Here is a 24,248-nt window from a genome sequence, read left to right on the forward strand (position 1 = left end):
TGTGTTAGCATGCTAATATTTACTAATTAGCACTAAGCACAGAGTAGAGCTGAGGCTGATGGGAATGTCAGTACTTTTGCAGGTATTTAGTCAGAAATCAGCAGCAGCTCTGGTCTGAAGTGTCTTGTAGGATATTTTCCAGCTGGACTCCACAGTTTCTTTCTCTTCTGATCTACCTTTGTAATGCACTACATTAATTTGTGCATTTTGTTTTGTAGCCAGTTGGCTGTTTTTTGCAGCGTTCACTGATTCGGTGTCTGCCTGTCAGCTCAACTGATGTCGGCCTGTCTCATAAATGTTGTATGTGATGTGGAGCACAGGAGGAAAAGCTTCAGCTCCGATGAAGCTAATGGGAATCTTAATACAATGACATAAAATGAAATATAATTGGTCTTGATGGCGATCACACACGCGCGTAGATTGAGTTCACACACACACAATAAGCGGAAATAAATCTTGAAGTATTGATCAGAGGGTTGAAACATGGCTGATGGACCAGCAGGCGCCTGTGACAGTGTCTTTATTAGATTTTTTTTTGTCAGACAGACATGAGCTCAGCCTGGCTGGCTCTCCATGTTACATACATACATACATATGGATACACAACCCCCCCCCCCCCATCCCCCCCATCCCCCCCATCCCCATCCCAGCACCCTTTACTGGCAGGTTACCATGGAAACAGGCTCCGTATCCACCTCCTCCACAGTCGTTCCTCACTTCCTGATTGTCTCTGGATCCCTGCATCCATCCGTCCATCCCCCCCTCTTCCATTGGCATCTTCCCTTCTCCCCCGCCCCCACAGCCCCCACAGCCCTCACACACACACACACACACACACACACACACACACACACACACACAGTTATACAATATATTACAAACCTGACACAGACGGGAAACGTACATGGAGAATTTTACCAGCTGATATGACAAAATGTTCACATGAGAAATGTTTAGAGGCAGCGTAGACTGGTGTCAGCTGCTTAGTTTTTGTTCCTAAATTATTTAACCCAATCACGTTCATCCTTGCATCGCCGTCTGCCCTATTTTTAGACCATAATTTATGAATATTTTGCGGCGGTAGAGATGAATGCATTACACAGAGCAAATAAACAGCATCCAGCAAACATTTAAAGCAGCTGTTTTCAGTAATAAAGACACAATTTTTTCTCATTTTTGCATGAATATTAACATTTCAATGTCTTAATCTGATGAGAAGCACCCTGAAATGAGGCCTGATAAATGTGCCAAATTAATGTGCAACATCAGCTTCTATAGATACTCAACGTACAGTAAAACGCTTCCATTTGTGGTGAGTCTTTGACTTCATTAAAGGTACAGTTGCATGTTTTTTAACTTCCATTATGCAGCACAGGCATGAGCATTTTCATGAAGCCTCGGAGCATTAAAAGTCACATTTTTTTTTTTTTTTATAACAAACTGGGTCAATTATGTACCCAGATACTGATGACTAAACACATAAAACCCACAGTGTGCATCTGTAAGTGGTTGAGACAGTGGAGGAAGTAGGTTAACACTCAAAAATTCACTGAAAACAGCCTCTGACTGTAGTTTGTACCACAGATCGCAGTATTTTAACCCTTTCCTTCTCATTTTATTCATATTTCTGATAGATCATTTCAGAAGGCGACCAAATTTATTGAGAATGAGAGCGAAATGTCAAACAGTTTCTGGCTTCTCAAATATGAGGATTTGTTGCTTTTCTGTGTTTGACATGAGGGATAATGGCTGATTATTAATAATTGATGGATGACGGGGAGGCCTGAACATATCAGTGAGTTGAGAGGGGCAGCGTACCTCCTGCTGACTGTATGTTACTGAACTTGAGATGAACGTGAACTTCACTGACTCTCAGTGATGCCAGCTTGATGTTCAGGTCGTGTTTGCACACAGTGGAGGATAATGTCATGTGTCAAGTATTGTAAAAACTGCTAAAAACCCGTCACATTGGTGGTAAAGGGCTGCTCGTGCTGTCTAACACCTGGCAGGGGGGCTCAGCTGCAACTGGATCTCTGGCATCAATAATACAGTGATAATTAGTCAGCCTGACCCCCGCTGTCTGCTCCTCTTCACCTCTAGCGAGTAAAGAACCCACTGACACTAAACTGCACACACCTGACTGCAGGCTGAACAAGCCAGTGAGGTGCACCTCCACCTCAAGAGTCAGCCTTTGCACCTGCTGAACTTTTCACCCAATGAATGTTTAAAGAAGCCGCTGAGGTGGATGTGACCACAGTTTTGTATCATCATCGTTCAGAAAAGGTGGTTCTTGATTGTTTAACAGTTGTTTAGCTGCTTCCCAGTCAGAGTGAGACCAGAGACCGGGGGTTCGGTCCTCTGGGAGGACTTTCATGGTGCTGAATCTCAATCTGCTCGAGTGGAAAAAACATGACGAAGTGTCCTGATAGGTGAAAATAACTCTGAGGTGGAGGCAGAGAGGACCATGGGGTATTTTTTTTTAATTCTGAGTAAGTGGCCAAACATACAAATGGACAACCGCTGGCTGTGTTTCCATCATAATCCTGTTTTTTAAGTGTTCACATCAGTATATCGTCAGGTTCTTTTCGTCTGTGTGTGGCTGAGTTAGTAACAGCAGCTCATGGTCAAAGCTAATAAGTGGAGCTACATTTGTTTTCACGGCCAATAGAGATCTTTCACACTCACTTAGTGCTGTATTATCATTAATATGGTTAAAATCCTTTCTTATACCTTAGATACTGATCCTAAAAAAAAAAAAAACAACAACATGTCACCAGTACAATAGTCGATGTGTCCTGGTTTTTCCTCATTGCCCTGATATGAATAAAAATGCCTCACTGTTTTCATTTTAATGGGATTATTTTAAGGCATTGCTTTTAAATTACGACACTGTGGAGACGACAGGTACGACAAAGGTCATCATTCAGGTTTCAGAGCACCTCGTCTGACCAACGACATGTTACATCATTATTTTCTACTGTGCTCAAATCCAACAGCCAACAAACACATAAACTCTCGTCTCTGTGAATTCACTTCTGAGCCAACTGTCTCCCCTTCACACAGAAAACGGACCAAACCAGCCCCCCGAAAAACCCCAAGACACGAAATATTTACACTGATATCTTACAGGCAAGTCAAGCAGTTTGTGAGCTTTCAGATCTGTATTGGTAGCAAGTAGAAACACAAACAGGCAATCATACAGCCCTGTATATACAGATCACACACACACACACACACACACACACACACACACACACACACACACACACACACACACACACACACACACACACACACACGCACCAGTCTGCCAGTCAGACTGTTGTTTTAGAGGATGATCCGAGGCTCATGGTCTCAAACATGCAGGGAAGAAAAGGGGTTCTACTGGGCCTTTAGATCCGTAGAACAGGAGGAACTGGTGTCTCTGAGGTTCCTTTAGTTTCCTGTCAGACCATCACTTCCTCGTTAAATACTCTTCACTGCAGCCAATCACCTGTCAGCATTCAGTACAGGTGGAGTGTTTGTGTCCTGGCTGCAGGCCTCACTGAGAAGTCTTTTTCGAGGATCACTGGCCAAAAAAAAGAGGAAAAGAAGAAGAGGAAACGTAGGAAGAAAATAAATAATAATAAAAAAACCCTCTTCACTAAAGCTTTACTGCGCTGCCATGGGCGTGGCAGTGTGACACGCCGCCAAGGAAGCATTAGAAGAAGAGGAAGCCATGGATTTTGGGGTCTGACACCTGCAAAAAACAAAGAAACATATATCAGAGATTAACATGAAAATATGGATGATGTGTAATCTCCTTTACACACATCTTAGACATAGGTTAGAGAGATTATCCAGCAGCATTGAGGTGACAGACTTCTGGGCAAATGAGAGATAAACCATCAGATTAGGACCGCCTAGAGAGGGTGTGGCTAATCCTGAATAATCCCATTTAGAGATGCACTGACTCTAAACCATTTACAGACACGGGCCAGTTAAAGCAGGATTCCTACACACGAAATAAAGTCTGATTTGTAGATCAACAAGTAAAAACGGTACACTCACAGTGATAAGTACGACGGAGGATTAGGGCCACATTAAGGGAAAAAAAATTAATTATTTACGAGAAAAAAGTCATTATTAACGAGATTAAACTCATTATTAACGAGAAAAAAGTCATTATTTACGAGATTAAACTCATTATTATCGAGAAAAAAGTCATTATTTACGAGATTAAACTCATTATTAACGAGAAAAAAGTCATTATTTACGAGATTAAACTCATTATTAACGAGATTAAACTCATTATTAACGAGAAAAAAGTCATTATTAACGAGAAAAAAGTCATTATTAACGAGATTAAACTCATTATTAACGAGAAAAAAGTCATTATTAACTAGATTTCCATGCTCTGATCAATGGGCCAGTATTGATCAGTTTCCGCTGTAGCAGAATCACGTGATAATAATGCTCTTTTTTATTCGTTGTTGCGTTATTTTAGCCCGCCCCTTTACTTTTTGATTGACATGTAAGTGACAGGCTCGACTCCAAAGCAGACGTGCTTGATTCCCCCCGGTTCCATAGCAACGGTGCACCAGAGAAATTTACCCGTATTTTTTCTCAGCGTGAGAAATACAATGTGTGGTGGGAGTGCGTGACAAAAGACCGACTGTCACGCTCAATGCGTGAGACTTGAGAGCCCTGTGTAGTACATCAACCATCCTCACCCGTCTCTGGCGTTTTCTCCCATCGACTTCTCCCGTAAATTTATGAGTCGGAATGTAAAATATGACACCTTGTTTGTGAAACCTATCCTAAAATAGAAATCAACAAATCCTCTGTAGCCCTCATTTTGCCAAGTGTCTCCAAAAGTAGCAGGTTTGAATATTATGACTTTATTCTCATAAATAATTACTTTATTCTCGTTAATAATGACTTTTTTCTCGTTAATAATGAGTTTAATCTCGTTAATAATGACTTTATTCTCGTTAATAATGACTTTTTTCTCGTTAATAATGAGTTTAATCTCGTTAATAATGACTTTTTTCTCGTTAATAATGAGTTTAATCTCGTAAATAATGACTTTTTTCTCGTTAACAATGAGTTTAATCTCGTTAATAATGACTTTTTTCTCGTTAATAATGACTTTTTTCTTGTAAATAATTTTTTTTTTCCCCCCTTAATGTGGCCCTAATCCTCCGTCGTAGATAAGTAATATAAATAATCTCAGAAAGGAAAGTCTGATTATTATCATCTGGACCAGTATGGTTAAATTAGATTTTTAAATAATCAAAATATGCACTGACATTTTACAATTGGAAACTTATTGAAGGACATATAACAGGATATGTTAGTTAATATGGGCCCATACGTAACACCTTTTGGCAAAGAGTAAAGGAGATTAAAAGGACACAAATACACAAACTAATTCAACAACAGTTTCTACTCGTGGATCTCCAATGAGCCAACATTTGAGGGGGTTTCGGGCTCACCAGGATCGAGACTTGCGGACGCCTCTGTCCTTGGTGGGCGAGTTGTCCAGAGAGTGACTTTGGTTCGGCTCCGCCTCCGCTGGGCGATCCAGTGAGGCGGTGTTTGGAGGAGTCATGTCGAGCTCCAGGAACATGATGTTCTCAGCCTGCACACACACACACACACACACAGATGTTTCACTGAAATGAAGCTGTTTTCGTGCATTACGTTCTGCAGAGTGAAGTTTTAGTTTTCCCTGTTTTCGTGCAGAAATGTTTTAATAGTGACGTACTCTGAGACCAATTTAAAGCCAACACACCAAACAGCACATTTTCAGCACCAAACATCAGATTAAGAAGAGGCAGATATTCGTCTCAGGAGTTGGTGGAGACCAAAATCGAGCTACAAGAGAGTGAATAATGGACTTAAATTCCTCTGGTGGTCAGAAACATGGATGTCTAATGCTCACATATGATCAATTATTATATTAATGTTTACTGTATTCCCTGAAGAAAACTCTGGACGAGGATGTTCAGCCTTTGAAGTGGTTGCTTCTCAGACATCCTCCAGTAACATCACACACACACACACACGCACACACACACACACACACACACACACACACACACACACACTTACCCTATATCTGGAGTGAGCTCCCATCGCTATGGCAACCCTGGCGTACTGGCTGATTGGCCGTTTGTATCCAACTGCAGACGTCGGCCTTTTCTTCATCTGCGAGGATTTACTGAACGGGGGAGAGAGGAGGACCAATGAGAAACAAAAAAAATCAGTCAGAAATCAATGTTAAAAATCCCAGAATGCATCTTCACGAAGCTCCAGGAGAGATGAGTTCTAGTTTTCTCTCCGGTGGTGAATGACAAGAAGTCTCTTTTCTGTTTTAATAATGGTGGAGGATGACAGGAAAGAGGCAAGAGAAGAAGAGCGAGCGGCGCAGAGAGCAGGAGGGTCAAAGGTCATGAACCCTGATCAAATCAAACACATTTAGAGGCCATTATTTCCACCTGACGGCCCGAATGGGAACATCGTGTCATCTAAAAGCCACGCTGACCTTTCAGCAGGAACAAGAGGCTGAAACTTCCACTGATCCTCCTCGGGGTCAAAGGTCAGCCTGTTCATGATCTTATTCTTCTCCTCCGGAGGGATGAAGTTCTCTATGATCAGATACCTGCATGTACACACAGCAATGCAAAGGTTTAGTGTGAGGACGTACCAGGAACAAACGGCTCAGAGGGGTTTACACTGAAGTCTGTAGAGTGACATGTAATAATGAACCATCCAACCTCAATTTGGGAAAAATGGTTAAAAACATTGTTCATTTCCACCAGAGAAACTAATCAGAAAAAATGTGAAAACAAACATCCACTTCATGTTGGCTCGTTTTGGTGCTTTCACTAACTGTATGTATGCAAATTCTATATATATAAAATGCTAATAATGAAGTATTGTTGAGTTGTTAAATGCGTATTTGCCCGTCCAGTTCCCACTTGATTTCCCTCATTATCTCAACATCTCTGAGCACCTCTCACTGTCTGGAATAATGAAGCTCCTGTGAAGCCTGCACGTATCTGATCTGAGCCCTGCGCTCGCTGAACCATCAGGCGTATTTGCTGACTCCTCTGGACGTTTGTTCGACTCACTTGAACTTGAGCTCTCTGGTGAGCTCATTCTGAGTTTGTTCCAGTTCCTGTCGGCTCCTCACGTGCTCGTCGTTCACGTCCTGGATCTCCGCTTTGATGCACTGGAGCTTGGCGTACAGCTACGAGGAGAGAGGGAGAGACAAGCAGAGGGGGTGAGGAGGAGAGACGCCGCTGACGAGCTGGTCTCCGACTCGCCGGAGCTTGGTTACCCATAGCAATAGCACTGGAGCCACTGGCGTCTGGAGAACTGGGCAGCCAATGGGAGCACGGCACCACGGCAGCCCTCCTTCTCTCCAGCTCCTTCCTCCTCTTCCTCCTGTGCTCCCGAGCTTTCACACTGCTCATTCTTTGACTGCACGGGCTTTAAACAAGTGGGCTAATCCTGACTTTAGCCCTGGTGTCGTTAGCCTGAGAGACGACACCATAGTTCACAAACTCCATCATGTGCCGCCTGCATTTTTTTTGGAATCGGGGTTTTATTATTCCCAAACAGTGCCTGTGTTTGCACTCTTACACTCACTCTGCGAAATAGAGCACTGATGGGAACAGTTCCCCTCGTTTCATGACTGAATAGGAGCCTATTTCTGGTGCAGCCTTTGCAGTGGTGGTGGCTTTGCTAGATGTTACTGTAAAAGGAGAAGATCACTGCGCCTCTCCATCAAAAGTTTAAAAGGCGCCCTGTGGAGTTTTCCTGTAAACAAATATTTCTGTTTGCATCCAGTGTTTTTTTTTTTGCTTTGTGTGCATCGTTGAGGTCTGGCAAACCTTGAAATCTTGAAACGTGCACTGTTTACATGCATGTTTTCTAGCTTGCGGCCGCCCTGATGCTTAGTTACACTCCAACGCACTAACCCATTAACGCACAACTATACTGTACATCAGCTTAACAAATGCTTCCTTTTAACAGCCATCAGCTGCAAAAAGTTCTGCAGTCAGACCACCTAAACCTAAAGTGTAAAAGCTCCACAGGCTGCCCTCTGAAATCAGAGCGTGAAAACATTCAATCTTTATCCTCCTTCTTTTCCTCAGAGAGACGACGCCATGCAGTGAGAGAAGGGTAGATGGCACGCCTGCTGCGTTAGCGCTTCAGCAGAGCAAAGATCAACACCGGACCATTAATCACATTGTCATCCACGCTCACACAGTGGGTTGCCTGGGGTTAGTCCTGCTGGCCGTGCAGCGGATTGGGAAGCGAGAAGAGCAGGGAGGGGTTGGAAATGTCTGGAGTGCTGTTTCGGGGTTTGCACTGAAGGTTTCAGGAGTGAGTTACTGGGGCTGGGAGCTCCAGAGCAATTTGACAAGGAAGGGGAAACAGACTGAGAAGGTTAGCATGGAGAGCGTGAAGAGGCCCAAGATAGACAGTGATAGAGAGTGATGGAGGGAGGGAGGGAGAGGTCCAGGACAGAGGAGGGGACGGCAGGACAAACCTTGAGGTACTGAGATTTATGGAGCATATGTCCGAGGCAGGGGGTCCAGGTCAGGGGTCAGGGGTAAAAGGGGTAAAGAGGGATATACTGACATTAGGAACAAAAAAGGAATGTGAATATGTGTACATGTCAAAATGCATCTGTGTGTGTTTATTCTTCTGTTCTGCAGCCCTCCTGTATGTGCAGCTTATGTGTGCATGCTTCTGTGCAGACGCAGCGTCTTTTACCTTCTTGAGTTTCTTGGTCTTGGCCTCCACCTCCTGCTGCAGGGACGTGAAAGTCTCTCTCAGCTCCAGCGTCTCCTCGTCCTGCATCAGCATCTGCTGCTGAATCTCCCTCTCACTCCGTGACTGAAAGCACCAGGCGGCATGTCACCTCTCTGTCTGCACAGCATCTCCTTCATTTTGCTTTTATTCAGTGTATTTTGCAGGTGAAACTTAACTCTCAAACTAAACATACAACTTTTAAAGCAGGCTTCCTGTAGCCTAAGCACGCATTGTGCACTGAACAAATGTGCTAAAATACCTGCTCAGCGATCTCGTGCCTTTTCATCTCCAGCATCTTCTGCTGCTCATTGGTGTGATCTATGATGTTCTTTCCACCGACCAGCAGCTTGCTCTCCATCGCCTGAGACAAACAAAAGAAGGTTCGGATTGACATTTATGATGAAGGAATGTTTTGTCCTTGCAGCAGCTGCAGCGTCTGTAAAGAAGCCTCACGTCCTGCAGAGGTGTCGACCGACACAGCTTCTCGGTGTCAGTCCCTTTCACAATCTGTACATCAAGAGGTTTAAATACATCAAGTTTGTTCATACTTTGTACTTTATGTGTAAGGTATAGATGCTATAAACTGAAAATCAGTTTCTAAAGGAATTAAAGATCCAAACATCTCTGGTTATTAAATGTATTAAAGCCAACTGTCAGTTGTAAATGCAGATTCTGTAGGTTCGTTACTAATTTGAGCTTCACTGTTTTGTTATTATAAAGCTGTGGTTTTGAGGATTTTACAGAGTGGGTGGGAATCTTTTGAGAGTTGAGGTGAAATATTTTGAGAAAAATACATAAGATTGAGTTTCTGGGGGTCAAACTACGTTCATGTGGACATCTGACAGTTAAGTCTTTGTGAGTGTTTGTGTGTGTTGGAGCTGCAGTCAGTGCAGACATTGTGCTGATGAGGCAGACGGAGCTGGAGTGGGCAGCTTAACCTCCCCATGATGACACCGTGCCACAACAAGCTGAGCTCAGCTCAAACGTTGCCGTCGCCTCAGACTTCAGACATGAATCACAGTCAAGAGTGGACCAGAACAAAATGACATAGTGTAAAATATGGCATCGACCTGCCTGTCAACTGCTGTCTGATAACAATTTGGTCCATCAGCAGGTCAAAGTTTTCTGATAACTGAACATCAAAATGACAGCACAAATGTCTTTGGTGACTTTTCCTCTAGCTCTATGTTCCCATCAGCCCCACCTGTACTTGCTTGCTAACAGGCTTAACTAAGATATTGAACATGGTAGCTAAACATTACAGTTTAGCATGCTAACATGTTAAAATAAGATGCTGAACATGGTAGATAAACTAGAATTTAGCATGCTAACATGCTAAACTAAGATGTTATATGGTAGCTAAACATTACAGTTTAGCATGCTAACATTCTAAACTAAGATGCTGAACATAGTATATAAACAGTAGAGTTTAGCCAGCTAACACGCTAAACTAAGATGCTGAACATGGTGGACAAACATTACAGTTTAGCATGCTAACATGCTAAACTAAGATGCTGAACATGGTGGACAAACATTAGAGTTTAGCATGCTAACAAGCTAAACTAAGATGTTTAACATAGTAGGTAAACATTACTAGCATTGTCAGTGTAAACATGTTAGCATACTGAGGTTAGCATTTAGCTGAAAGCTGGCACAGAGCTGGAAGCATGGCTGTTATTCTTGTTTTCTCACATTTCTGCTCACCTCTCAGGAACTATAGCGCTTAATAAATTTAAAAAGTATCTGGATCATGTATTCATATTAACAATATTTAAACATTTTTAAGTGTTGTTCTGAGTTTTGCTCTCTCTGAGTGCTTTCTAGTTATTACTTCTAGCTTTTAAAAGGAAATTCTACGCTGCATAGTCTCTTTTTAAATATGTGCGTTAGCTCTGAAGAGGAGTCATTATCATTTCATGCCTCTGGTCACAGCATCTTTGGTTACTGTGGAGATTAAAGGCCTGGGGCCACAGTGATGCAATCTGTGCTGAAGGTGATTCAAACACACACACACACACACACACACACACACACAGACACACAGACACATGATCACACACATGTTCTCTGTCCTGAGGGCAGATATCTAAAATGAACAGCGAAGCAGGAAGACAGGGAGACAGACAAGAAACAGGATAGGAAGAGAAAAGGAGATGAAGAAAATGTAAAGATCCGGAGGGGAAAAGGGAGAACAAACGGGCTCTAAAGGGCAAGCAGGGGCCACGGCCATTGTGTGTTGGCCACATTCCAGTCTCAGGACTTTATACAAAAAGACAGTGTGTGTGTCAACTGTGTGCAGCCTATACGTTCTTTATTACATGCACAAAAACACACACTCAGACTCATGCAGAGAGTACAGTGGAGTCCTTCAGAGAGGATGCGTCTGCAGCAGGATTTTACAGAAAGCCTCTTTGTTTGGAGCTGTCTTTGTGTTCTGTGTGTGTGTGTGTGTGTGTGTGTGTGTGTGAGACTGCCTGGTTTGCTGCTCTTTGTGTTTTGTCATATTCTTTCAGCTTCATTAAAGGGCTGATTCATGTCAGGCTTTTTTTTCTCTCCCATGCATCCATGTCTCGTCCCCCTGATAGGCTTGTTGAATGGATGAAAATGCTGTACATTCAGCCTTTTATAATGCAGGAGTGGACTTAAATGGACAGCTTGACCCTTTACATTTAACTCGGCGGTTCAGTTTCTCCTCCGCCAGGCACTTGCAACACACATCATGCTATTTTCTAGCCAGGAAAATACATAATCGTGTTTTAACATCAGAAAAAAGACAACACGATGTAATGTGAGTCTCACTGGCTTCATGAAAACTGTGTCAAAACCCCAATTACATCAACTCACAAATGCAGCAGCATCAAATTAAAATCAAACAAACGTTCAAATGTTGTACACGTCCTCTGGATATCCTAAAAACAGCCTGCTAGCATTGAGTGCATAAGAGTCTTTTTTTCCTGAACTTGCTAGCATTGTTAGCTCCCGGTGCTCTTTGCTGCAGGAGGATGATGCCATGAAATAATGTTTGCATCCATCTGAAGAACATATGCCCACTGATGCACTTTTATAGTGGAGATGAAATGAGAAATGCATTTTTAACCCTCTTTGATCATATCTCTGGTCAGGAAGATCATGTAATATGATCAAAAGCTGCAGAGCAGTGACTAATAGTACCAAGCGGTGGGGTTGTTTTGTAAGATGCTGTTTTCAGGGACTTAAATGAAGCTTTTATCTCATCTCAGTCTAGAAAGAAATGATTTTCTCCTGAAATTTACTGCAGTCATGGTGTCATGGGTTCCCAGGACAGATTTCCAAGCATGTTCTTGGTGTTCAGGTCAAGCTCTTTCACATCTGAGCTGATTTACCAGAGGTGAAGATGAAAAGAAGACATGAGAGGAGGAGGAGGAGGAGGAGGAGGAGGAGGAGGAGGAGGAGGAGGAGTGGTGACTCAGTGAGGTGTCCAAATGACCTTCAATCACATGAGACACGACTCACTTGTCATTCAACTCATTATTCTGTTTCCAGGCATCCCTGCAGACTGAGATTTCAGCCTCTCTCTCACAAACACACACACACACACACACACACACACACACACACACACACACACACACACACACACACACACACACACAGATGCAGTCAGGATGTCTGATGCTCTCTAAAGGTCACAGTCGAGCCTCAGTTTGTTCATCATGTCATTATAAACCTTCCTGTGTCTACATCTTCCTGGCTGCCTCTCTGTCTGCTTGATCAATAAAGCAGATCTCAAATCCTTCAACTAGATTTTCATTTTATTTCAAACCCGTGAAATAAATATAAGCAAGAAACACGAGTGCAACCAATGAAATTAACAGAAAACTCACAATAAACAATATAAGTAAATAATTCATGTGAGAAAACGAGCAGAAAGAAGTGTAAACTTATCAAGTCTGAAAACTTTGTGTTAGCGGTCGCCAAATAAAACTCAATCAAATCGAGCAAATATCAAACATTCAAAACAAAGAAATCTGAATAAAACAAACAAAAGAGCAAATATAACTACATCTACATATAGCTATATACTCTATAATAACGCCTAGATGTTAGTAAATATCCGATATAGTGAGACGATCCATATGCTTTTAGATGCTGCAGGATAAAAACAGCTTAAGAAAACACTGAAGCATTTATAAAAGCATCACACTTTTCCTGGAGCGTGTGGGTGCGTGTGTGTGTGCCAGCCTGCATATTTGTGTGCACATGTATAATCTGCCCGCTCCAAATTCTTTTGGCTGTGACTGATTTGATTTCCTGATGGGAAAGTGAGGAGAAAGGGAAGTGTTGCATATTGAGCTGGCTCATCCGCATCAGCCAGCCAATCACGGCGAGGCAGAGGCCTGCTGGGAGCGACCGGGTTATAAATACAATGTGACGACGACGGCTCTCGTGTGTGTGCAGCGCGGAGACGGAGAGCTTGCCGGGAAGAGACAGAAGAAGAAGAAGAAGAAGAGAGGTAGAAAGACAAGAGACACTTAGCACGAAAGACAAGTCGAACAAACAGAGGGAACAAAGGTCAGACCACCTCTGAGAATCTGGTTCACATCAGTCCTGGTCGATGCTAAAACCACTTAAGGAGCCGCGACTTAAAGCCTAAAATCTTATTACCGTTCGCTCGCTGTCAGTCATCTCCTGCATCTAATAAACACACAAGGGAGATCCAGGGTGTGACAGGCAACCAGCAGATCCCAGCGTAAGACAGGGAACCCCAGATTAACCTGAAAAACATCCTTTCATCCTGCCAGAGTCCCTTTAAAAAATGACTTATTTTGCTGTTTATTCAAATTAGCTCATACGACAAAGCAACGTGCAGATCAGAGTCCCGTTTTCCTCACAGGATAAAGTTCCTCTTTTATTCACGTTCGTCAGTTTCAAGCGGGAGATTTTATCCTCCAGCAAACTCTTCACAACACGTTTGCGTTCACGTGACAAATCCGTTGTCTGTCGGCAAAGCAGGAAAGAGTGTGACCTTTCATACTGTTTTAATAAAAAAAAATGTAAAATATCTTTATACATCAATCTAAGAATCGTTTCTCGTGAACTGGCTGCGCAAAGTCTGATAAATTGCCTTAAGTGATGTCACTTGAGTCGGTGTCAGTTAGAGCTGAAGTAAAAACTAAAGAAATCTGGAGTCGCGCAGTTAGACAGTGAGCTTACCAGAACTCTGTAGCCCACGCTAGCGGCTACATTAGCTGCTGCTAGCATAGCACACCTAAACCTCCTGCCACCAATCAAGTTGCATTGTGGGTAATGTGGGCGGCAGCTAACAGGTGCTGTACTCTTTTAAGACAAGAAGGTTCATGGTTAACTCATTTTGTCCTCTGAAGTCCTGGAAAAAACTGGCCACATTAATTATTCAGACATTTACATAATTATCTTGTATTTTTTATGAGGCTGCAGTCGTTAAATTAGCAAAATATTACATCAGGTGTCCGACAAAAATGGACCTTTTCACTCTGAGTTCCATAGAAGATGAACATATTTAACATTTCATGTTTACATGCAGACGCTTCTCGAGACAGAGGAGTGTGTATTCTTTAAGAACTGGCTCTGCTTTCTCCACTGATCCCATGATTGGATGCTCAGATCGTGAACACACACACATACACACACACACACAAACACACATGGACACACACAGAGTTGATTCATCAATATTTCAGTGATGCAGGCTTCCATGCTGAAAGATGGAGAGCAGCGATGAGCGCTTTCTGTTCGTTAGCCAACACAGACGCACACGTGTGAACACACACAGACACACACACACACACACACGTGCACACGCACACACACGCCTCCCTTTCTGTTCAGACTTTTTCCTCTAATTAGACAGGCAGGCAGCTATATAAACAGGAAGCAGTCATTCTATCCATAACGTTACATATGTGAGAGAGTGTGTGTGTGTGTGTGTGTGTGTGTGTGTGTGTGTGTGTGTGTGTGCGCGCATGTGTGTGTGTGTAAAATATAACAAAAGACAGCAAAGACTGGGTGAAGCGTTCGTGGTAAAAACGTGTTTGTTTTTCTTCTGAAAGACTGAATTATCGTCCCGCTCCAGGCCGAGTCAGCCTCCTCTGTTTGCTCTCCAGCCCGACGACGCAGCTTCTTCGCTGGGCGTCGTACAAAAGAGCCGGATAGAAGCAGCTCAGTGTTTTCCCACGCACACACTTTATCTGGGCAGCGTGCCACGGAGGAGTTTTTATTTTCAGTTTATTACATTCACACCCCTGAGAGCAGTCTGTGCTGATTTCATTTCCCTGTTACCATAAATAAGACTTAAAACTCCAGTTTGATCCAAATTTCTGGTGATATTCTCAAACAGTAACTCTTCATTTAAGACGCGTGAAATCGACCTATTTCCTGTGCCGTTTCTCCGAGAAGGTGTAAAACTGCCAAACAAAGTAGTAGAAAAGGCACGTTGAGTTAAAGTAAGATCTCAGAAAACTCGAGAGAAATTGAATGATCGAGTAAATGATCAGGTAAGAAAATAAAAGCATGCATCGAGGTCCAAAGTTCAGATAGCTTTAAGGCCTACAGACGGGGGCAGACAGGAGGAGGTATGTGATGTGGAGCAGAGAGAGACAGTAAGAAGAAGAAGGGAGATGTTACAGTTGCGACCCAGAAAAATGGATCTAAGAATAGTCCACTGGAGGGACGGACGCAGCAGCCTCCCGATGAGGACCTGCTGCTCAGCACGAAGCTCTGCACAGCGACTGTGTCGATACCTGACGGTTTCATAACAGCACAGACTGCACCTGACTCAAGAGACGCGCTGTGGTGCTGCTGAAAGGCACTGAAGAGGGAATACTGTGGTGGAATAACTGGTGAGGTTATCGGGACATGACAAAATGTCTGGCATGACACACTAGGTTTGGTATATCTGAATGCATTTTAAGCTCTTAATCTATTTTCATGGTGTGAAATTTGCGCGTCTGCTTTATTGTTGCTTCAAGAATCAGGAAGATTTGGCACATCAGAGCCAACAGTCTTTGGTCCACCGTCGCAGTTGGCCGTGTAAATCGGTGGTGGCGCTTCCAGCCGAGCAGGCAGCAGCTAAACTAACAGTTGCACCAACACAATCCACAGATGGAGCGCTGCACCTCCGAGGCCAGTTAGCTGACAGCACCCTGCAGAAACACCAGCTGACCCCACATACTCTCACAAGGCTGGTCCCTGACCTACTTCCACTCGCTGTTTGTGTCTTTTTGGATGTTTCTGCGTGAGGAAGAGCGAGAGGAAGAGGGACTCCTGTGCCTTTCAGTCCGATGTTATCTATAATTGGTTATTTCTGAGCTCATTTCCACCATGTTTCCAGCCTCTCTCTCTCTGCCTCTTTCAGCGTCTCTCTGCCTAGCAACCTCTCTCTCATTGGCTGTCAGAGCAGGGAGAAAAATGGACCCTGCGGGCCATGATCTGTGATTGGTGGGCTAATATCAGACTGAGCCAATCAGAGGACAGCTGAGCTGGGGTCTCTTGGATCTGTCTGAGCGCTGTCATAGGATCAAAAAAGAAGTTTAATGATGAATTATTGCTTTTGATCATCAGAGGGCAAACTGATACATTGTTACTATATTTCTTAAATATGGAAATTTAACTGCACCAGGATTTTTATGAGCTAAAAGGATGAAAAACTTGCATGTACTGTACCATCTTTACATCCTTTATCTATGATCTATATGTTGGGTTAAATATTAGAAACTAGAGGTTTTTCAATAAGAACAGTGACGAGGAGGTCTGCTTAGAAGACTATAGACAATAGAAGACAATAGAAGATTTTCTATTCTATTGTCTCAGAACCAGGTGTGTCAGTCCATCTCTCAGCCTATAGCACTCATCCTCAAGTCCATTCATTCCGACTGAAGATGTAAATCTTTAAAAATGAGTCACAAATGTATACTTTTAAATTAAAATACAACTGCAAAATGTCCTAAACGTCCTAGTTTTTAGCATAAGTTACTCAAACCTGAAGAAACGGTGAGTTTGTTAGGGACTATTTTCAGCGGCGGATTTGTACAGATTTGGTGCTCTAATGCAAATTTACAGCAGCAGGTTGGTGTATGTGGCACTGACTCATAAACTACAGTGACCATGTTCAGCACAGTGAAGGAACATGTGTAATATTATGGTTCACTCATGTCTTTTTCATAGTTTTTGGACAATAAAGGAGCTCTGTGACACAGAGCAATAAGATCCATATAATCACCACTTTGAACGTTCACATCTTGGAACAGACTAACTAAATTGCGTCTTGCTTGACAAACTGTGCTTGACGAGTTTGGCACGAACACCAACAGGCTGATGCATCAAAGGCAGGAAATACTTCAGGTCCTTAATCATCTTCCTCCTCGGGGCGCAGAGGAGAAGAGCTTCTGCTGATCCTCTGCACTGACCTCACTCAGCAGCCACCCAGTCAGCATCAAACACACACACACACACACACACACACACAGTGGCAAAGACCCTCTGAACAGTTCTGTGTGATCACAGATTTTATACGCTTTGCACAAAGCAGTATTAGCGCGGCGCTTTGGAGGACGACGTGAGGGGAAGAAATATGAGACAGACAGGGACATGAAAGCAGGACGTACATTAACTCTGTCTCATGGGACATCCCCAAACTCGGACCCTCACTCAGCAAGAAAAGGGGCCACATCCTACAGATGAGAGCTTACACGGCACTTAGAAACGAGTTTACTGTAGGTCGGCACAAATATTTTTGCCAATTTGAGGGATTTTTGACCTTTTCTTCTGAGTACATGCTGCAGTGTGCACTCATTACATAAAATACATCACAAGTACACAACCATGGACAGTCGTTCACTTCAAGACATTCCTCCTAAAACACTTAAGCGCTGCTGAAAATCACTTCTTGGCAGCATATCTTGTACATCTTGGTACAAACAAACATACAACCAGTCCTCAGTGGGACCTGGACCCTCTGGACACAAAGGCGTTACGCGAGGCTGCTTTAATCTATAATCTGTTCCAAAGCGAAGGAATCCTTCATCAGACGTTTGCACTGATGTTTACCACGAAGACACAGCTGCAGCGTCATGTGATGATTGGATATCACTGTTTATTGACTTCTCGTGTTATCATCTCGTGGTATGATCGCGTCACATGACGTTAACGTTTCCAAGTTAGTGAATTCAATCAAACTGTGTTTAAAAAAGAACTAAATGAGGTTTTCCTCTTACACGTGTAATTTAATATTAGTGTTTCTGCACACATTTCCCATGCTGTGATCCACTGTACATCAATATCAGTATGAAGAGAATTATCATTTCTATTCATCTGCTCTCAAACATTTTGCCCTACATGGAAGAAATCCATTACAGAAGAGGCAAACAGATCAATCTGTTGACTGACAGCAGCTTCAACAGACCAGAAAGCAGCGCAGCCACAGTGCATGCTGTGTACTCTATAACCTTTTCTGAACTGGAAAATTCACCCACAGCTGAACACATGCAAGTCGAACTCTGCTCTCGGAGCCCTTAAAGGCACCCCGGTGGGTTGAGGGGAAAACACACAGAACATCAGCAAAGAGAAAACCAAAAAAAAAAAAAAAAGAGGCTACTACAACCTTAACTTGCCCTTCTATTGTTCCCATACAGACACTGAAAATATCTCTTCCCTCCTCTGGTTTCCTCACGCTGGGGCCTCGGGCTCAGCGGGCTGACCCAGCAGCGTCTCATGTTTGATGGGAGCCACTGAATCGCAGACTGCAGTCACGTCATTCTGCATGGGTGACTTATCGACGGGATATGCAGAGCAATTAATTCAGCTCTGACTCGGTCTTTGATTGATGCCCGTGTGTGTCGGTGTGTGTGTGTACAGGGCACAGAGAGGACTGACATTTTAAGCTACACTGGTCACCGGTTCCTGTCTGGACATATGAGACGCTCGGCTAGTCTGCAGCAGCCACAAACACACACATGGCACCAGTCACTGGAAGCACTGGTGTAAGTGTTTATTAGTGATACTGAAGCAGGTTAAATGTCTACAGCGTGAACACACAGCTAAAAGAATCTGTAGAAACACTAGAAATAATAGCAAAACACTTTTGTCCATGTCGGGCTCCTGTAGGACTCAAACCCTTTTGGGTATCAACCCCCGGTGTGCAGCAAACTGAATGGATTACAGCGATCCTGCCAACATATGACCCGTTAAGACTGAGGAGTCAAAGAGATTATGTGGACTGTGGTCCAGATGTTTGACCTGACACTTGTCAAAATGCGTTTTAATAACGAAATAAAGTGAAGATCTTAAATTTAGATGTCACAAAATCGACGCAGCACACCAAAAAAAGAAAGCATTTGAACAGATTATGGCCGGGTTAGCATCAAAGAAGAGCTCATTCCAAACTGCATGCGTAAATAAAACCAATCAATTAGAACAGAAGTCCTTTTTTTTTAATGGCGCAACCAGATTTAGGAAATCACCAGTTTAAAACTAGTTAGTGAGAACTGGGACACACAAACTTGATGATGGGTTGACAGCCCGACCCTGGACATCAGCATGGTCATGGTCCAGACTTAAATGGACTGTATTTATTTAGTGCTTTTCTAGTCTGACGACCACTCAAAGCGCTTTTACAGCACAAGCCTGCGTTCACCCTTTCACACACGTTCATACGATGGTGATATGGGGTTCAGTATCTTGCCCAAGGACACTTCGACATGTAGACTGCCGAGACCAGGGATCGAACCGCCAACCTTCTGAGCCACAGCCACCAGAAAAAAGGCTTAAAATGCCAATTTTCAGCCAATTTTATTCATTATGATATGTAATTTTCCCATCATTAGGACTATTCCTCAGACTGTGAGGGTTGTATAATGTCATCAGGGTCACCTTCCTTCACTAATACAAGTCAAGATGTCTCCGCCTCTTCTTTAATCTGTTTCCCACAAGTCTCTAGACTCCATGGAAGGACGTTACTCGACTGCTGGAGAATCCCTTTAATGCAGAAAGAGAGTTCCCTTTTCACCAAAATCTGACATCAGCACCTGAACGTCAGGAGAACGCGGTTTGTTTGTGATGTTGTGTGTGAGATGCACAGAAGTACAGTATGTATGATCTCTGACACACACACACACACACACACACACACACACACACACACACAGATGTAACTAGATGTGAGGCGGCTACTGTCCACAATGTCCCTTACTAACAGCTCATCAGATTATCACACGTGCTAATCCCACAGACCACATGTCCTTAATCTGACTTCCTGGACTGTGTGTGTGTGTGAATGAATGGATGAATGAATGAATGGATGAAGCGACTGTCTGGAGTCTCACCTTGTACTTGGCGGTCAGCTGCTCAGTGGCTTCTTGCTCCTTCCTCAGATCTCCCATCATCCTCTCCTTCTCTCCCAGGAGCCTCTGCTTCTCCTCAGCCAACATGAATTGATCTCCCCTGATGGCCTCCTTCTCCATCTCCAACCGCTGCTCCTCCAGCTTCACATACTCCTCCACCTCCTTCTCCACGACCTCCTCCTCCTCCTCCTCTTCCTCAGCCTCTGTGTCTTCATCCCCGTCCCTCTCCCAGCCCTCGCCGTCCACCTGCTCCTTCTTCTGTTTGCTCCTCCACTTCCTGTGGTTGAGCTGGGCCCTGAGGCGGGCGATCTCCCTCTGGAACTCGCGCAGCAGAGCATCCTTGGGGTCCTCGTTGACTCGGGGCTGGTTCTGGATGTTCTTGGCCCGGTTGGCGTAGCGGAGGGTGGTGAGGGTCTCGTCGTAGTGCTGGGGAGATGGGCCTAAGGTGGCGACCATGACAGTCTTTGCATTCCCGCCCAAAGAGTCCTGCAACAGCCGGGTCAGCTTGGAGTCCCGGTACGGCACGTGGCTGCTGCGCCCGTCGGCCAGCGCCGAGATCACATTCCCCAGTGCTGACAAGGAGAGGTTGATCTTGGCGGCCTCTTTCAGGCGCTCTCCCTGGACGCCTGTCTTGGCTTGGCGCTCGCTGCCAGCCAGATCCACCAGGTTGAGGCGGCCGACCCGGATGTGTTTCCTCCCATCCGGTCCGGGCTGGCTGCACTCCACCGTGATCAGGAACAAGGCGTGGGACCGGGACGAGTGTTCGTTCATGTCTGTCGCCCCAACCGCCCTCGCCTGGTTGCCCATGTTCATCACCTCCTCGATTTCCTTGATGCTCTTGCAGACACACGATGTGAGGTCACGCACGTACACGCCGGACTCTGGACTCTCCCGGAGCTCCAGGGCTCTGGCGTTACCATGTTTGGGATCCAGGAGATCCCGAACCTCCTCCAGATAGATCTCGAGGTAGGACGCCCGCACCAGGTACTGCTTATCAGACTGCGAGCGGGAGATGTGCGTGAAGATGTGGTCGAACGCGTTGGGGATCACCCCCCGTTTCTCTGGGTCCATCCACGCCCCCTGCATGGTGTACGTCTTCCCAGTTCCGGTCTGCCCGTAGGCAAATATGGTTCCATTGAACCCTGCGAGCACCGAATCTATCAGCGGCCTCACACTCTCGTCGTACAGGTCTCGCTGTTTGGAGTTGGCATCATAAACTGCATCGAACGTGAACGTTTTCTGGGGCTCGCTGGCCGGCGCTCGAGGGTTTCTGAGGATCACCTGCCCGAGCCGGATGTCCATCTGCACGATGCCCCCTGCAGGCCCGTTGGACTCCTCTTTGTGGTTCAGTGGACGGCATCGGACCACCACCTTCACTGACTCACTGCTCTTATTTTTTGACATGACTGGTTTCTTGGTCTAATGAAGCAAACACACAATTTATATCATCTAAATCAAAGTGGGCTGGAAACCCTCCTGATGCCTTCAATCTGCCTCCTGTGCGCCTGTGAATTGTGTAACCAATGAATTTTCTAACCATTAATAACAAATTCAGTATGGCTTCTTCATCAGATCATAAAGGAAAACAGCGACAGCGCCTAATAACACAGATTCCTACAGTAACCAAGTGAAATTAAGAAATGCCACCATGTGTGATGGCTGATTTCCTCTGCTTATTGTCTCTAATATTAGCTTTCAAACAGGCTAGACTGACGGTCAGCGGCTCTCACGCGTTGGGTCGACGCTCCATTGCGGTGCCGCTACACGTCCGGATTCATTCGGCGGAGAAAAATCCAACAATGCCGACAGTAAAAACGCTCAGCTGTCTCACTCATGTCGTCCGGATTTTACACGCCCGGTGGATCCGCCGCAGACCGCTGCCCGCATCTTCCTGTCCCCCGCTCACTGATGCTCCGAGGCGGATTCACGGCTCGCGGCTCTCGGTGTGTGCGGAGAGACGGAGCTTCCCTCCTGTACACACACACACACACACACACACACACACACACACACACACACACACACACACACACACACACACAGTCATTCAACCACCACACCCCACATCACTGCGGAGCGGAACAAGGGATCATGGGAAATGAAGTTCCACTCAGTGTTTGTTCAGTTGGTAAATGTAACTGTTTATAAACAGAACCACACACTTGATGTATTTAAAGTACTCTATTACTCTATATTTATTCATTTTCTGCATAAAGACAGGGTATGTTGGCCATTGTTGCTCTCAGTGGTGGGAGAAGGACTCATATATTTTACTTCCAAGTAGCATTAAATACACGTAAAGTACCAAAGTAAAAATACTAATTTCAGGATCATATTGTATTGCTGGATTACAATTAGTGGTGCATTGATGTACATCACTTTAACGTCGCAGCTGGTACCGTTGGGGTTAATTTTAACTACTTTGAAAACTGCTGAGTAGCTTAATCAATAATAATATATCATAATTTATTGTCTGATTTATATCTATATCAAATAAATGTGGTGGAGCAGATGCATAACTTGGCATAAATCTATCTAATCTGTCTGTGGTTGCAATATATTAAAGGGTTTATATGTTTGATGTGAATGAACGTCAAAGATTTAATGCCGGTCTTCAAATGGAGATGACAGTTCAGTTAAATTTGGTTTTACTGTCCACAGGAAGATCCCTGTGTGCTCCTGTACGAGCCAATTCATCAGTACTACATCTAACTGGAAACTGCTGTGACTTTTGAATTCAACATGTGGAGGAAAAGAATGATTTTCTCCTGCTTCTGGCTGAACTCAGTGAACGTTATTCTTCCTTCCCATCAGTTCTTATACAACTGGGCTCCCAAAGTGGCACAAATTGAGGACAAGGGGGCCAAATGCAAAATTAATCATTACCAGGCTTATTTAACCGTTGAACCACGACACAGCAGCGCCACCTGGTGCCATAAGTGTGGAATACACAATGACCTGCAGGCGGTCAAAGTCACCAAAGGAGGTCAGGAGACTCCTGTGAGCACATGTATTCAGTATACATTCAGGTCCTTTACTAAAGTACAAGTACTAATAGTACCTCACTGCAAAAATACTCAAACAAGTGGGGAGATACTGGTTTCCAACTGACCCTGAGTGTGTGTGGGGGGGGATTTCCAGATGATTCCCTTTAAACCTATCAATCTCTCCATATAATCTCTTCCCATTTCAAACATGATCATGCCGACGTAGGTTTGATGACCAGAGAAGGGAAACACTCTGGCACAGGGGGAACTCAGCACTTGATAACCAGGCTCGTACTTAAAATCCCCTCAGCTGGGGCTCTTGAGGCATCACCTTTCATGAGTCACTCTTGGGGAAGTGCGAGTCAGCGGGGCTTTACAGTTCAAGGTAGAATTTCTGGGTGGTCACGTGATTTGAAAATAAGTCTGGCTGGGAAACAAGAATTGATGTGATTGTAAATGATCAGTCCAGAACAAGAAAAACAACTAATCGGTTAATTAACAGGTAGTGCTTTGTTTTCTACAGAAAGGAGGGTTTTATTGTACTGATTGTGCTGAAAATACAGAGTTCTACTGGAAATGTTGAAAGTGTAAATCGTAGAATGGATGCAACTATCAATTATTTTCATCATAGATTATTATTTTCTTGATTATTTAATGTATCTGTTTGGCCTATACAGCGTCAGAAAAACATTCAAAAATTCCCACTACAGTTTCATCAAGCTCAGTGTCACTGAATTCCTTGTTTTGCACACCAGCAGTTGAAAACTTCAAGGTTTAGTGGCTGTTCTGGATACATGTAGTTGCACACAGATTAGCAATGCAGCAGATGAAATGTACAAAGGACATAAAGCTGAAGCTAATTTCCAAACAAAATCTGAACAAAAACTGAAGGAGAAATAAAACGGATTGAAAAGTTTAGGATCACCATGACAAAGAAAAGCCCTGAAAATCCTCCCAATTGAGAAGCTGACAACTTATTTCAGCTCTAATATAGAGTAAAATGTGTTTTAACTGTCGGGGCAAGCAGCAGATTCTTCAAGCTGAGCACACGGTCGGGACATCCTGGTGACCAGTGATCAACATGCATACCAAACTC

The 24,248-nt window shown here is 44.1% G+C and overlaps 1 protein-coding gene across 1 annotated transcript; it reads right to left on the reverse strand.

The window, feature by feature from the left end:
* Positions 1–1,432: 1,432 nt before the first annotated feature.
* On the reverse strand, positions 1,433–22,233 carry kif3ca (kinesin family member 3Ca). Its single transcript, XM_076755908.1, has 8 exons — positions 20,148–22,233; positions 9,071–9,172; positions 8,773–8,895; positions 7,119–7,237; positions 6,530–6,646; positions 6,097–6,205; positions 5,478–5,623; positions 1,433–3,739 (listed from the first exon to the last, which is right to left on the reverse strand). The coding sequence occupies exons 1-8, from the start codon at positions 21,567–21,569 to the stop codon at positions 3,652–3,654; spliced, it is 2,226 nt and encodes a 741-aa protein (XP_076612023.1). The 5' UTR covers positions 21,570–22,233; the 3' UTR covers positions 1,433–3,651.
* Between the last annotated feature and the right edge of the window lie 2,015 nt (positions 22,234–24,248).

Source organism: Chaetodon auriga, chromosome 18 (genome assembly GCF_051107435.1).
Source record: "Chaetodon auriga isolate fChaAug3 chromosome 18, fChaAug3.hap1, whole genome shotgun sequence".
NCBI lineage: Eukaryota > Metazoa > Chordata > Actinopteri > Chaetodontiformes > Chaetodontidae > Chaetodon > Chaetodon auriga.

Coding starts and splice junctions, on each gene's coding strand:
- kif3ca (XM_076755908.1), bottom strand. CDS start 21,569: ATGTCAAAAAATAAGAGCAGTGAGTCAGTGAAGGTGGTGGTCCGATGC. Junction 8,896..9,070: donor GGCACGAGATCGCTGAGCAG/GTATTTTAGCAC, acceptor TGGTGCTTTCAG/TCACGGAGTGAGAGGGAGAT. Junction 6,647..7,118: donor ACCAGAGAGCTCAAGTTCAA/GTGAGTCGAACA, acceptor GTGTACATGCAG/GTATCTGATCATAGAGAACT.